The following is a 14,416-nucleotide window of genomic DNA, read 5'->3' as shown; positions in this document are numbered from 1 at the left end:
TTGTTCTCTCTTCAACTTGTCTGCAAAACTCTCCTGGTAAAAACTGCTTCTGAATTCCATAAACTGATCTTCCGTGATCTCAACTCAACTGTACTGCCTCTCAACTCCCTCTCAAACTCTGAAGAAAACTGACTAGCACTCAGAGATCTGCATGCTCTGTCTCCTGAGTGCTGGGATTAAAGGCGTGTACTACCACACCCAGATCTAAGCCTTTCTTTACCTGAGATTTGCTCTATACCAGGCTGGCCTTGAACTCAGAGATCTGCTAGCCTTGCTCTGCTGGGATTAAAGGTATATCTGTATTCCAGCTGGATCACACAGACCTAGAAGGTCTTTGGATTTGATCTCTTTCTAGAGCAGCCATGTTCCGAGTTAAAATTCCTCCACAGATTTCCCTTGGCTGTGGTCTCTCAGCATAGGGCCCTACCTGAGACACCCCCTGCTCTTTCTTATGGGGAGTGAACCTAGGCTTCTGTGTGCTAGGCCAGCATCGCACCAAGCCCCTCAACACTTCTCTCACTACATCAGTCTGTGCAGTACATGACGCCTCTCGTCTCACTAGGCAGGTTAATTTGAGTGCTTCAAAAATGGCCTGGCGGCTGGAGAGATATCTGAGGGTTACGAGCACTGGCCCTCTTCCAGAGTACTCAAGTTTGGTTTCCAGGGCCCAAGCGAGGGCTCACAAACATCTGTAGCTCCAGTTCTTCTAGCCTCCGTGGACATAGGGCATGTGGTGTACAGATAATACATGCAGGCAAACACTCAAACATATAAATAAAACTAAACCTTAAAGGAAGGGAGGGAGGGAGAGAGGGAGGGAGGGAGGGAGAGAGGGAGGGAGGGAGGGAGGGAGGGAGGGAGGGTAGAAAGAGAAAAGAAACGAGAAAGAAAAGGTCTATCTGGGCACGCCTCATCCTTCAAAGCTCAGGTCATATAAATTAAGGTTCTGCAGTGTGCTAATCACCAGATAGTGCACATTCCTTTGTGTTGTTTATTTATAACTATGAATCTCAATTTTGCACCTTTAGTGAGCTCTACTCACAACTGCTAAGAGCTGTACTAGGATCGTTTACTTTAAACAAAGGAGTTTCATGAATAAACCTGCTCACGTAGCTGGACGTGGATAGAAACCAGGCATGAATTCAGATCTCCTAGGCCCTGAAGCCCACTGGACAGGGATGGACATGGGATAGGAATTCGGATCTCTTGAACTCTAAAGCCCACCCTGAGCCGTTGCATTAATTTTGAGCCTTGCTGTAAACTTGTGGTAGACAGGAACCTCATCTTCCAATTTCTACACTATTTATTACTAAGACATGGTTACTGGGTGCCCATTATACAGGGATTACCACTATGAAACAGACCTAAGTTCTTCTCTGTAAAATCATAGTCTCATAATGAACACGAAAACAGTTGTAGAAATAAAGTGTACACAAATCATAATACTAAGATAGCTAATTCTTAGGTGGTATATTGCTTATTTACTATGTACAGACACTTTACACTATATATAAAATAGTTTAAGCCTTACAATACCAGGTGTTGTATCAGTAACAGTAGTTACTACTATTATGATACCATCTCACAGATTAAAAAGCCGAGTGAGGGGTGGATTTAGTGGCTTCTCAAAGTTAGGTAACTACTGAGTCTGTGTCCTCCATGTCTACACAGTGTCTCTTGTGGAAAGCCATGCCAGAGGAAGCTAAAGGGAATATTTATTGATAAGCTGTGTTACAGACCTAAGGACAGAGCAGGGTATGGACTCAGATAGTAACTGCAATGATTACCTAAGAAGGATTACGTAATGAATAAGAGCTCATGCCATCTGTGCCTCTTCTGGTCCTGGAAACAGTCCATTATTTCCATGATTTATGGAACAGGTCATGTTGTAACATCCAGGTCTTATCTTGGGTCTCCAGAGGATGGCTTAGCTCCGTGTTTTCTTAACTAAAGGTCATAACCCTTTGGGGAGTCATAAAATCAATTTCGCTAGTCTAAACAGAATTTACAAATAGAAACAGGACAAAAAAAAGACACTCCCCAAATAAAAACCCAGAAAACATGGGTGCACAGCTCGCATGGTAAAAGCTAACCATTTTTCATCTCTCAGCCCTGTTTTCTATGTGCATATACTGTCTACACATGCTGGTCCATCGGTAAAATGCACTTTTCTAGAAAAAATAAAATTAAAAATCAAACATGCCAAAACAAGAAACACATTCTTAAAGAAAATAAGGAGGTAAATGTGAGCTTTTTGATAGAACTGTGGACTTGGAGGAAAAACAGAATAAACTTATAAACCTTTTGAAAACCAAAACCTAAACTGAGCGTAGTGGTGCTTATCAGTCTGCAGTGCGGCGCTTGGGATGCTGAGGCAGGAGGCCAGCACTTGAGGCCAGTCTGTGCTACACAGTGAGACCTGTCTCAAGAGGTCCAAAATGACAGCAACCATAATGAATGCTGCAAGTCCCATTTCCTGACTGACTGTGTGTGTGTGTGTGTGTGTGTGTGAGAGAGAGAGAGAGAGAGAGAGAGAGAGAGAGAGAGAGAGAGAGAGAGATGGGGTGGTGGTGCTCTCAGAGGACAGCCTGCAGAAGGCATTCCTCTCCTTCTACCATGTGAGGCTCTGCAGTTGAACTTAGGCTGCCGGCCTGGTGGGAAGAATCTTAACCCACTGAGCCATCTCACTGGTCCAATAACAGATTTTAAAGATGAAAAGGGGCTGGGTGTGGTGGCACATGCCTTTAATCCTAACACTTGGGAGGCAGAGGCAGGTGGATCTCTGTGAGTTCGAGGCCAGCCTGGTCTACAGAGTGAGTTCCAGGATGGCCAGGGCTGTTACACAGAGAAGCCCTGTCTGGGAAAACAAAAATAAGTGAACAAACAAAGAAATAAATAAAGGAAAAGGAAGGAAGGGGAGGGGAGGGCACAGAAGGCAAAGGCTATGCAGGATGATGGCAGCAGCAGTCTTCCTTGCTCCTTGGGGAAGGACATTCTTACTACTGTCACAGGCCACCCAGTGCAGGCTGGACCCCCACGGGAGCACACTATGGAGACAAGGGCCCCAAGAAGATTCTGGGCTCCCAGAGTGTGTGAGAAGCGGAGGAGCCACTGATGTGCTAGGTCTGGACTGCTTAACTCAATACAAGCCTGTTTTTCCATCCATCCATCCATCCATCCATCCATCCATCCATCCATCCATCCATCCATCCATCCAGTCACCTTGGTTTATTTGAGATAAGGTAGCCCACGCGGGCCCATAACTCACAGCAGCACATCTCCCTCAGCCTCCCACGTGCTGAGAATATATAGGTGCGCATCATCGAGTCATCTATGCTGGTTGGCCATGAGCCAGGAATGCCTGTCTCTGCCTCCTCAGCTCTGGGATGATCAGCATGTGACACCATGTCAAGGATCTCCCCGCCTCAGGTGTATCTTGGGGAGCGAACTCATGCCAGGCCCTTAGGCTGGTGTGGCAATCTCTAAGTCATCACCCCAGCCCTTCCAGGACTTCTAAACGTAGACCAGCCACACTCCCAGCACTCTGGAACCACTCTTGGTCAGTGGCTGCCATTTTTGCATGACACTGGACTAATTAATAAGCAGCTGTATTCCTAAGTAGCCCATAATTGCTGTTCCATCTCCACGGGCCCTGCTCCACAGGCTAGTCCTCAAGCAAACAGGAAGACAGGGCGGAGGAAGGACTTGTAGAAAGGAAACGGAGCCCCTTACTCTGGGATTTGGTTTAACTCTCTTGATTACAGCCTTGAAACGATCTGCAGAGGACTATAATCTCTCTTCTTAAAAAAAAAAAATCTTATAAGCAAGATACGACATTTATAGTAAAAACCAAATGCCTTTATCTGCTGTGGATAAGAAGTATGCTTTTAACCTTTAAAAGATGTTACTGCATTTTGAAATTTATCTTTAAGATGTGTTTGGTCACTCCCGTGTGTGCCACAGTGAGGAGGTCAGGGGACAACCTGGGGCAGTCGGCTCTTTCTTCCCACCCTCTGGGTCGCGAGACTGGCCTCAGGTCCCCAGGCTTTGCACAGCACCTTTGCTGAGCCTCTCTCCAGACTCCCATGTTCCACAGCGTACCTCAGAAAGCATAAGATCTCATTTACAAAAGAAAAGTTCATCAGAGAAAATAAGCGTGACAAAAAAAAACGCTTTGAAAAGGAGCAAAAGAAAAAAATAAGTGTAACAAAACAAGATAATTTAATCTTTTAAATATCACGAACAACTTCAGAAGCCATGTATGCATGTGTGTAGGTACACAGACCTTGTTACGACACTTAAGACAGAAGGCAGCACTCACACCAGGTATGTACGTCCACCTTGTTCTTAAGGCCAGAACATTCTTTCTAACCCTCTCCCGCTCTCGCCCTCTGAAAACACTTGACTCTCAGCATGTATTATTATTATTATTATTATTAATTTATTTAGAGATCAGAGTCTTGCTCTGTAGCCTTGGCTGTCCTGGAACTCACTCTGTAGACCAGGCTGGCCTTGAACTCACAGAGATCCGCCTGCCTCTGCTTCTCAAGTTCCGGGATGAAAGGTGTGCGCCACCACATCCACCGCTAGCATGTGCCGTTTCTGTTCTTTGCAAATCCCACACTTTATTAGCGGTCCTGAAAACCTCTGCTGGATGTCAGTCATTCCAGAGGAGTTCCCCTCAGTAGGAACCTCTGAAGAGAATTTGGGCTGCACAGCAGGCCAGGCCAGCGAGCTGAGCCTTCCTCCGGGGAGATCTGTAACCCAGGCATGTTAGTAGTGTCTTGGATCTTCGCATTTGGACATCTGAAGCTGAATGTCCTCTCAGGGCATAGCTAAAATATCTACATAATCTTTTTTCCCGAAATAAACTATGAGTTTACCTAGTTCTATCAGTGACCTAAGCTCAAAACTTCAAAATCAAATTCTTCCACTTCCTTTATTTTGCCAATTTTTCTTTATTATTCCTTTACAGTCTTTCTCACTGGCCCTTTCCTGCTGCTGATCCGTCCAGGGTACCGTCAGTGAATCCAGTCTCTATAAGGTTATCCCTCTTTAGTGACTCTGTGGTGTCCTGAGTATCAGCTCTGAATCCGGTGCTACAGGCAACCCTGCTCCTACCCCACCTCTGTCCTGTACCATTCCAACCTTATCTTTCACTGATCTCTTAAAGATCCTTAAAAAAAAGAAGACAGACAATGTTATTTACCATCTCCTGAAAATGCGTTGTATGTCTCATCTGTGTTTTATATTTCTACCCAGCAAAGATGCCCTTACTGGGATGCTTATATATCAACAAATAATTTTGTAGGAGCTAGGCAGGTGGCCAGCCTGGTACTCGCTATATAGAGCAGGCTTGCCTTAGAGAGCCACCTGCCTCCACCTCCCTTACCACACTTGGCTCTCAACAGACACTTTTGTGTTAGGCCCTGTTGCAAGTACTGAAGGCAAAAGAAATCCCCCTAGTTTCAGATTTTCCCAGGTTAAGAAATCTTCCTAGCTGGGCAGGTGGCTCACCCTGTAATCCCAAAACTTGGATAGACGGAGCAAGAGGCTCAAGCGGCCACGATCACATCCTGCCTGAGACCCATGAAACTGCCTCAAAACAATAAGTTCCTTTCTTACGTCCGTACAGAACCAGGTTCCCATTACTGAGTTGTTTCTTCGATGGCAAACAGTCTATAACATTCTGTCTACAGCAGAACCCGAGGCTTCCCGTTGCCTTTTCATAAACACTTATCTTCCCAAATGGCACGGTTTCTTGAAAGCATGAAATAAGGTCACACTGAAAAGCGAACGGTATGGAATGTGCACCTGACAAATGTCTGTGATGAGGGAGGGGCCTGTAGGGCACCCGCAGCTCTGCCCCAGTGGCTGGAGCCTCGGCTGAGGCAGGAGATGATGAGGTCCACCAACAGAGCTACAGAGAGGAGGCCCCGCTGAGAAAACAGCCTGTTCCCCTAGCCCCATCACCTGGTGGTAGCCTGGCCAGCCAGGGTTGGGGGTCTGCAAGGATGCCAAGGCTGCTAGATGTCCTAGGGAACTTCCACTTTCCAATTCCATTTGCAGGGAAGTTCAGATTATGTAAGTCAGGGTTGGTTATCAGGCTTTTGGACTTCTACAACCTAAATCAGATCATCAGTTAAAAAAAAAACTCCTTCCTCACAGGATGTGGTGGCACACACCTTTACTCCCAGAACTCAGGAGGCAGAGGCAGTTGGATCTCTGTGAGTTCAAGGCCCGCCTGGTCTCACATAAGAGAGTTCCATAACAGCCAGAGCTACGAAGAGAGACCATATCTTTAAAAAACAAAACAAACCTTTCCTTGGTCATACGAGAAAAATATATCTAATGAACATACATACTATCAAATTTAAAAGGAAAATTTGGGCCAGCAAGATGGTTCAGGGGGTACCACACCTTGCCGCTAAGCTTGATGATCTGAGCTGGATCTTTAGAGCCCACAGGACAGATGAGGAGAAAGGATTCCCGAAAGCTGTCCTCTGGCCTCCGTATGTGCTCTGTATCACATGCTCCACAAAGAATAAAGAAATGTTGGGGGGAAAACTCACCACATGTTGTGCTCAAAAACTTTGGCTGGGTCAGTTAAGATCCTTGACCCCAGAGGGGCCACCGGGGGAGCACCACTCTGGCATCTGTGTGGCCCCTTCCCTGGCCTCAGAAGACAAATGCAATTTCTCCAAATCACATTCATCCTAAACAGGACCTGCAAAGCCACAAACAGTTACTTACTCAGCAAGTATTAAAAAAGTTTGTCAAAACCAGGCAAAGACCCAACAGAAAAAGAAAGCTATAGATTAATTTCTTTGATGAACATAGATGGAAAAATTCTCAACAAAATAGCTGCAAACCAAATTTAAGGACATAATAAGAGATTACACATTATGAACAAGTGGGCTTCATCCTAGAAAGGCAACATTGGCTCAACATATATAAATCAATAAATGTAATACAGCATATAAATATACCTAAGGACATAAATTCTTTCAGTTGGTACTGAAAACACATTTGACAAATTAACATTTGTTTATGAGAAAAGTTCTGGAGACCTTAGGAACAGAAGCAATATACCTCAAAATAATAAAGGCAAATACACAAATATATAACACACATTACAGTAAGCAGAGACAAGCTGAGAACGTTTCCTATAAAATCAGAAATGGGACAATTTGATACTGTGCTCGGAAACCTTAGCTGAAACAATTAGACGAGACAAAGACATAAAGCAGATAAAAAAAGGAAACGCCCCACCAACAGGCAACACGGCTCTTTACTTAAAAGGCCTTATTAAGCTCCCTAGACAACTCCTAGACCCAATAAACACCTACACTAAAGTTGCAGGATACAAAATCAGTATTTTTTAAAAACAGATTCCATACGTAACAAAAATATACTCTCAGAGAAAGAAATTAGGAAAAGTATCCCATTCAAAATGCATCTCCACCTCCAGATTAAGTACTTATGTCTAACCAAATAAGAAAAAGTCTTCTACGGACCGACTTCTGAAAAAGGACATCACAGATATACTAGGTAATGGGAAAACAGCCCGTGCTCCCAGATCGGCGGCTGATACATACACACTTTCAATAGCCAATATACTGTTGGAAAGACATTTCTCCATAAACACATGCTCAGAGAAGAGTCATTAGTTGAAGATGATGCTGATAATTAAGTTGATAATTTAAAATTAATAGGCTATGTCATCATAAGTATGTTCTGGTTAAAGACACCAGTCTCAAGTCTTTATTTAAAAAAAAAAAAAAACTGTTCAAAAGAAGCTCCCACTGTCTTCTGTACTGCTGTTCGGTGACTCAGCTGTCCCTCGCAGCACTCAGCCTACTGCTGTAACCAATTTCTAGGTGACAGGTACATCACAGGCCCCAAGGCTCTGAGACATTGCCTTAAGGAATAAAAATAGGGTGAGCACCCTCTACTACCCTGCTCAAAACAAACTTCAGAATGTCAAAAACATCTCACTATCCTTTCACAAAAAATTTCAGGATTTTCCCTGTTGGGGTTTTAATAGAAGAGCAGCTTAGCCAGGCCTGAACAGGCTGCCTGCCTGCCGGCCCCAACCCCTGGTTTGTCCCTTGTCCGGAATGCAGCTCCGCCTTTACCCTGATGTGCCTCTGTTCTCTATGGCCAGTACTCCACACAACACCAACAAAACTCTACCTACAAAACTATCTTTAGACCTTTCTGCATTAAATATATTCATAAAATGTTCTGTGTGCCAAAGAGCAGAAACTGATAACGCCCACAGGACAGGCAATTCATGCTCAGAAATGAAAAATGACACAAACAATGGTTCCCACCCAGCAAAACCGAATCTAAATGTGATTCTAACCCTTCAAATGATCATGTGATACTAATCGCTGTTGAAAAAAGGAAAAGAAAGCAAAGTTTCTCTCACTGTAAATGACCACAGACAAAAAGACACAACCAGTCTGGCCAAGAGCAAATGTCAGGAGTGTGTGCCTTTTAGGCTACTGTCCCATGGCCAGAGTTTGGCATCGCCAAGGCCTAAGCATGTGGCAGTTTTTTTGTTTAGGCAGCTGCTTCTTTAATTAACCACACAGATATCTATTTCTTTTATTCTTTTATCATATTTAATAGTCATATCTGGTGCTGCACTATTTAATCTTCTTTAGTAAATAAATATCTAATAAATCTAACAAATATATAAAATCTTTTAAATCCATAATTTTAATGTAAAGTTCTCAAATTACACTATAAACTTGTAGAAGCAGGTTTTTTGCTATTTGTACATTGTTTGACTGACTGCATAGAAGGCATACTTATCTGACATAAAGGAATGAAAGTTGAGCTAGCACCATGACCTCACTAAAGGGCTATTACAGACAATTCTTTAGTTATTTATTTATTTACTTTGAAAACAACTAACCTATCCTAACTATCTTTTTTATTTATTATGTATACGGTGGTTTGCCTACATGTAACACCTGCATGTCAGAAGAGGGTACCAAACCTTATTATAGATGGTTGTGAGCCACCATGTGGTTGTTGGGACTTGAACTCAGGACCTTTGGAAGAGCAGCCAGTGCTCTTAACCTCTGAGCCATCTCTCCAGCCCTATAATAATTATCATAAAACATCACAAGTTAAAAAAAAAAAACCTAAGCAGACCTAAACTTATTTGATGAATCTATAATTTAAATAAAAACAAGATCATGACGACTAACATATACTTAGTGTATGTATGTATATATATGTGTGTGTGTGTGTGTGTGTGTGTGCGCGCGCGCGCATACATGTAAAGAATAAATCAGAAAATGCAAGCGCTGGCAAGGATATGAAGAAACTGGAAGCCTTACACGCTGCTGATGGGATGTAAAATGATGCAGCTGCTATGGAAACAGTTTAGTGAACTTCCCACAAATTAGAGCCAGCGCCAGCAATTCCATTTTGGGGTGTATATCCAGAAGGAGTGAAAGCAGAGAGGGATCTGAAAAGTTGTTTGTACGCTCAGATTCACACTGGCACTGTAGACAGACAAGGAAGTAGCCTGATGTGTTCTCTGAAGGAATAAGAAACACCCAACAGTCTATTTTGACACAGGCTACAATCTGGATGGATCTTAAAGGTGTTTAAGAAGTGAAACAGGACAATCACAAGAGAACACACTGTATTGTTCCTCTTAGAGAAGGTTCCTAGAGTAGTCAGACCCGAAGGGACAGAGGGCAGAGTGGTGCTTGCTAGAGCGGGGAAGGAGGAGTTAAGATGTATAGCAGACCCACAACAGAAAATGGAAAATGAAGTGATGTCAGGGAGACCACAGCAAGTTGTATGTAGGATGAGCTACTCTATGTGTTCTTTACATGTATGAAAATGACATAAGGAAATTCAATACTAACCTAAAATGCTAAATAACCTAAAATAACCTAAATAACCTAAAATGCTAAATACTAACCTAAAATGCTAAATGCTAACCTAAAATTTTGAAAAGTGCATGTTCATATGCACATACACACACTCACACAAGGGTAACTAAGTAAGATTTCACTACATACATGCAGCGGTAAGAAAAAGTCTTACTGCGTACCTTCAAGATACACAATTTTAAAAGGAAGCTAGCCAGGTACGGTGGCACATGCCTATGACTCTAGCACTCAGGAAGCTGATGTAAGAGTGCCAAAGGTTTAAGGTCAGCCTGGACCACACAGTGAGACTGTCTCAAAAGCAAACAAAACAAAACCCACCCCATAACAGACAGACACATACATGAAGCAAAAACAAAACAAGCTAGACCAAAAAACCAGGCACAGTTTCCGCTGGGGAAGAGGGGACGTCTAGAGATGGATGCTGTAATACCTGCACAACATGAATGCTGAATGCTAAATGCCAGTAAGCCACACACTTAAGCAGGACGAAAGTGGTAAATTTTCTTTTAGGTATATTTCCCCACAAAAACAGACAAGCAGCTTTCCCACCAAGAGGGTGTAGGCCCAGAAAGCCTCCCTAGCGAACAGCAAACACCTAAGGAAAAAACCAGTCCCAACAGTACCCAACCCTACAGCAGAGGAGCACACTTCTCAGCTCCTCTTTTGAGGCCAGCATGGCTGGGAGAATTATGAGTTCACATGAAAAAAGGACTGAACGTGGCCACATCCTTACAGTGCAATTTCCCACTGATGGTGCTTCCCATTAGGTTTTCAGGTTATAAAGAATTTGCTAGGAATAAAATCTCAAGATATGGAAGAGGGAAAGCCTAGGCAAGGGTTTCTTGAGCATTTCTTATTAGACTTTAATTGCTGAGGCTGATTTTATCATGGGCTGCGTAGCAGTGCTGGTTAAAGACAAATTGCATAGTGCAGTTTCCCTAAGATTACAGCAGGGGAAAAAGGATTATAACAATTTCCATCCCTAGTATTTTGCCTCACCTCTCGTACAGGTAGCTGGACAAGACTGTAGCCTGTGGCAGCAGCACAGGGACGCTGTTCATGGGTTAACTACCTACGTGTACGGGCTACAACATACAGCCTAGGAATAAAGGGCTCTACCATACACGGCTGTGGGGCACTCTAGCATGTGCACAGAATAACAAATCATCTACTGACATGTTTCTCAGAACGGATTCCCATCATTACGTGACTGTATTTAGTTTGTGGTGCTCAGTCCAGTTCAGAGCAGAGAAAGGCAGCAACAAGAATCTCTTCACAGCCTCGTTAGTTACCTGTTTTGAGTATTGTTTAATTTTGCAGCTAGAAGCACGGTTGCAGCCCCTCACTTAGCTCCAACAAATGTCCTGTATCAAGCCTATGCCACCAAGTGGCGTTTCTCTTCCTTCCTCTGTCCACTGTCAGCTCGGCACCCTGCAGTGGTCCTTCCTCTGGAACCCTGTAAGGGCCAAACTGAACTACCTGTGAATGAGAACCATCTTAGGGCCCTTTAGGGCTCAAAGCCAGGACTTCACAGCCAGCTGGCAGTCATTACAGAACAGAAGCCCAGGAGAGAGGAGAATGCTCACACAAGCATCAGGTCCATGGTGCCACTGCCAAGAGCAATGGTTATTCTACCAAGGTCACAGAGGGGCCCTAGGATTAGCCAACAGGCTTCCTGCCAGTTGTAAGTGCAGGAAGCCGTGGTGGTTTGAATGAGAATGGCCCCCAGGGGTCACAGATTTGAATGCTTGGTGACCATGGAGTGGCACTATTTGAAAGGATGAAGAGGTGTGGCCTTGTTGAAGAAAGTTTGTCACTGGAGGTGGCCCTATGCCAAGCCTCTTTCTTCCTGCTGCCTGTAGATCCGGATTAGAATGTTCAGTAACTTCTCCAGCACCGTGTCTGCCTGCATGCTGCCGTGCTTCCTGCCGTGATGACAATGGACCAAACCTCGGAACTGTAAGCCAGCCCCAATTAAGTATTTTCCTTTACAAGAGCTGCTGTGGTCGAGGCGTCTCTTCACAGCAATAGAGCACCAAGGCTCTAAGTGTCTGCCCACTTTAGGATTTTGGGGGGGGGCGGGGAACCATGTATGAAATGGCTTGTGTCCAACAGAGTATAAGCCGAGGGCAAGATGGTTTTGATACCCACTGACCAGTGGGCCAAGCACCACCACCACTACCACATTAAACTCTGCTCCCGAACCAGCGGTCCTGGTCAGGACAGCTTGTGGGATACAGCAGCTTGCTCTGACACCGTTTGCCAAGTGCCTTGCCTTCTAATGAACTCTGTCCCCCTTTTCAGTAATCCCCACAACTGCAGACCCACGCCAACTACAACAGACTCTGCTGGGGTAGGTGAGATGTACATAACACATAAGAATGCTTCTCTTGCCTCGTGTGTGTGTGTGTGTGTGTGTGTGGTGTGTGTGTGGTGTGTGTGTGTGTGTGTGTGTGTGTGTGTTACTGGGGATTGAACCCAACCAAAAAGAAAAGCACTTCTACAATAATTGCAAACTTTATGCTTCTAGAACAATAGGTTTATGTCTTTTTTTTTTTTTTAACTAAAATGAATAATTTGGGTTATAGGAAAGCACCAATTCCAATTCATCTTTCACAGCTAAGTGTGTTCTATGTTCAAGGTGCTGTTCCTTGATGCCCATGAGGGTTACTTAGACTCAGGATCAGAATCTATGAATGTTCAAGTCTTTCACACAAAACAGGAATTTTTGTGTGAAACCTACGCACACCCACCCATTAAATTTCAGTTCAGTTTACTTTTTATTTTGTGTGTGTATGTGCACACAAGTATGTGTGTGAGAGAGAGAGCAGATTGTCTGTGCCCGTGCACACTCATACTAAAGACCGAGCAGAACACTGGGTGTCTTCTATCACACTCCTGAGGCGGGGCCTCTTCCTGAACTGGAAGCTTAGTCCTCCGGGTTGGCTGGCCTGCCAGGGGACTTCTGGGATCCTGTCTCCACTTCTCACACTGGGACTACAGGCACACATGGCCGTGCCTGCCTTCTCATGTGGGTGCTTGCGGATTCAAGCTCAAGTGCTCTGACCCACCTGGCCATCTCCCTCCCCGGACTTTTATTTTATTTCATTTTTTTTGAGGCAAGGTCTCTGCCGGCCAGTGAGTCTCAGAGATCTTCCTGTCACCACCTCTGTGCAGTGGGATTACAAGAACCAGCCGCCATGCTCAGGCTTTTGTGACGTGGGTGCTTACCTGGCAGCCCTTTAGTGACAGGGGCATCTTGCTAGCCTACTTTATTTTCGTAGCTCTGCGGACACCAGGCACAGGGGGAGGCGGGCCTAAGTCCTTCCTCTATTTACATTTTTCCCAGATTGCTTATCATATTGAATTCGATGTAAACGCTGTATATACAGTTAATACACTATACAACTGAAGGAATGATGACAAGGAAACGGTCTGACAAGTAAATAGTGTTCAGGGCAGATACAGTTCCCCACCAAATTTCTTTTGGTGTGGTGTTAGACACTGAACAAAGGGCCTCACACATTTTAGGCAAGTGTTCTTCCACTGCATTTTAGCCTCTTCCCTGGTCCCCACAACCCTTAAAGAAATCTTTCAGAGAGGCCTCACTAGTTACTCAGGCTAGACTTAAAGTCAGTCTGTAGTTCAGGCAATTCTTGAACTCTAAATCTTTCATGAGCCTCCTGTACCATCAGGCCAAGCTCCAAATATTTTTAATCACAATTAATTATAAGCTCTGTTTTCATCAAAGGGTATTGTTTTAGGGAGAAAAAAATCAATCAGGGACAAAGGAAACTCATGCTCTGAACTGGAGTAGCAAATTATATACAATCACTTATCACCCAATAAGCACTGATGAAATCTTGCTTCCAATCGGAGCAATTTAACTATACAGACCACATTTTACCCTTACTCCCTCACGGCCCCTGTCCAGCCCATTTTTGTTGGAACAACTTTGTTTGTTTGTTTAAATAAATAGATATATAGTTTGTAAAACACACTTGTATATGAGAGAGAGACAGGCAGAGAGACTTTTTTGCCTCCTACTTTCCAATGCTACATATACCAAATGTATCTCAGTATTGACTCTTGGGCTTTTACCCAGTGGCTAATTTTTTTACAACTTAAATCAGTTGAAAGAAAAAAAAAAAAAAAGCTCAGAGTTAGTTCTCTCCCTCCTCCTCTCTTAATTCTGTAGCTTCTCTTGGGCCCTCATCAAACAGCCTACAACAAATGCAGCTGGGAGTCCCCAGCCCCTAAACCAGGAAAGTGCATTTTCTCTGCAATGTTCAAACCTCAAGAGAGGGCAAAGGGCTCTTGCACCATCCAAAGAAACATTTTACTACAGGTTCTTCCACTGGACAGGCAGCCCTGGGGAGTGGGAAGGAAGACTTCCTAACTGCCCTACTCTTTCAAACTTGATCCTAAGCTTACAGGAGGAGACGCCTGAGCTGAGAGGAACGCCGAGGAAACAGCAAGAAACTTTGTTTGTG

At 44.1% G+C, this 14,416-nt stretch overlaps 1 protein-coding gene across 9 annotated transcripts in view; it reads right to left on the bottom strand.

Moving 5' to 3' along the window:
- The window catches only part of Mettl8 (methyltransferase 8, tRNA N3-cytidine), a 94,138-nt gene that overhangs the window by 40,978 nt on the left and 38,744 nt on the right, over positions 1–14,416 (bottom strand). For all 9 annotated transcript variants that reach the window (XM_021639250.2, XM_060390475.1, XM_021639247.2 and 6 more), the window contains one exon: positions 6,573–6,727. In XM_021639250.2, the coding sequence (XP_021494925.2) occupies positions 6,573–6,727 (155 nt within the window). The remainder of the gene's footprint in view (positions 1–6,572; positions 6,728–14,416) is intronic.

This window comes from Meriones unguiculatus, chromosome 8 (genome assembly GCF_030254825.1).
Source record: "Meriones unguiculatus strain TT.TT164.6M chromosome 8, Bangor_MerUng_6.1, whole genome shotgun sequence".
Taxonomy (NCBI): Eukaryota; Metazoa; Chordata; class Mammalia; order Rodentia; family Muridae; genus Meriones; species Meriones unguiculatus.
This window is presented reverse-complemented; position numbering and strand designations above follow the sequence as displayed.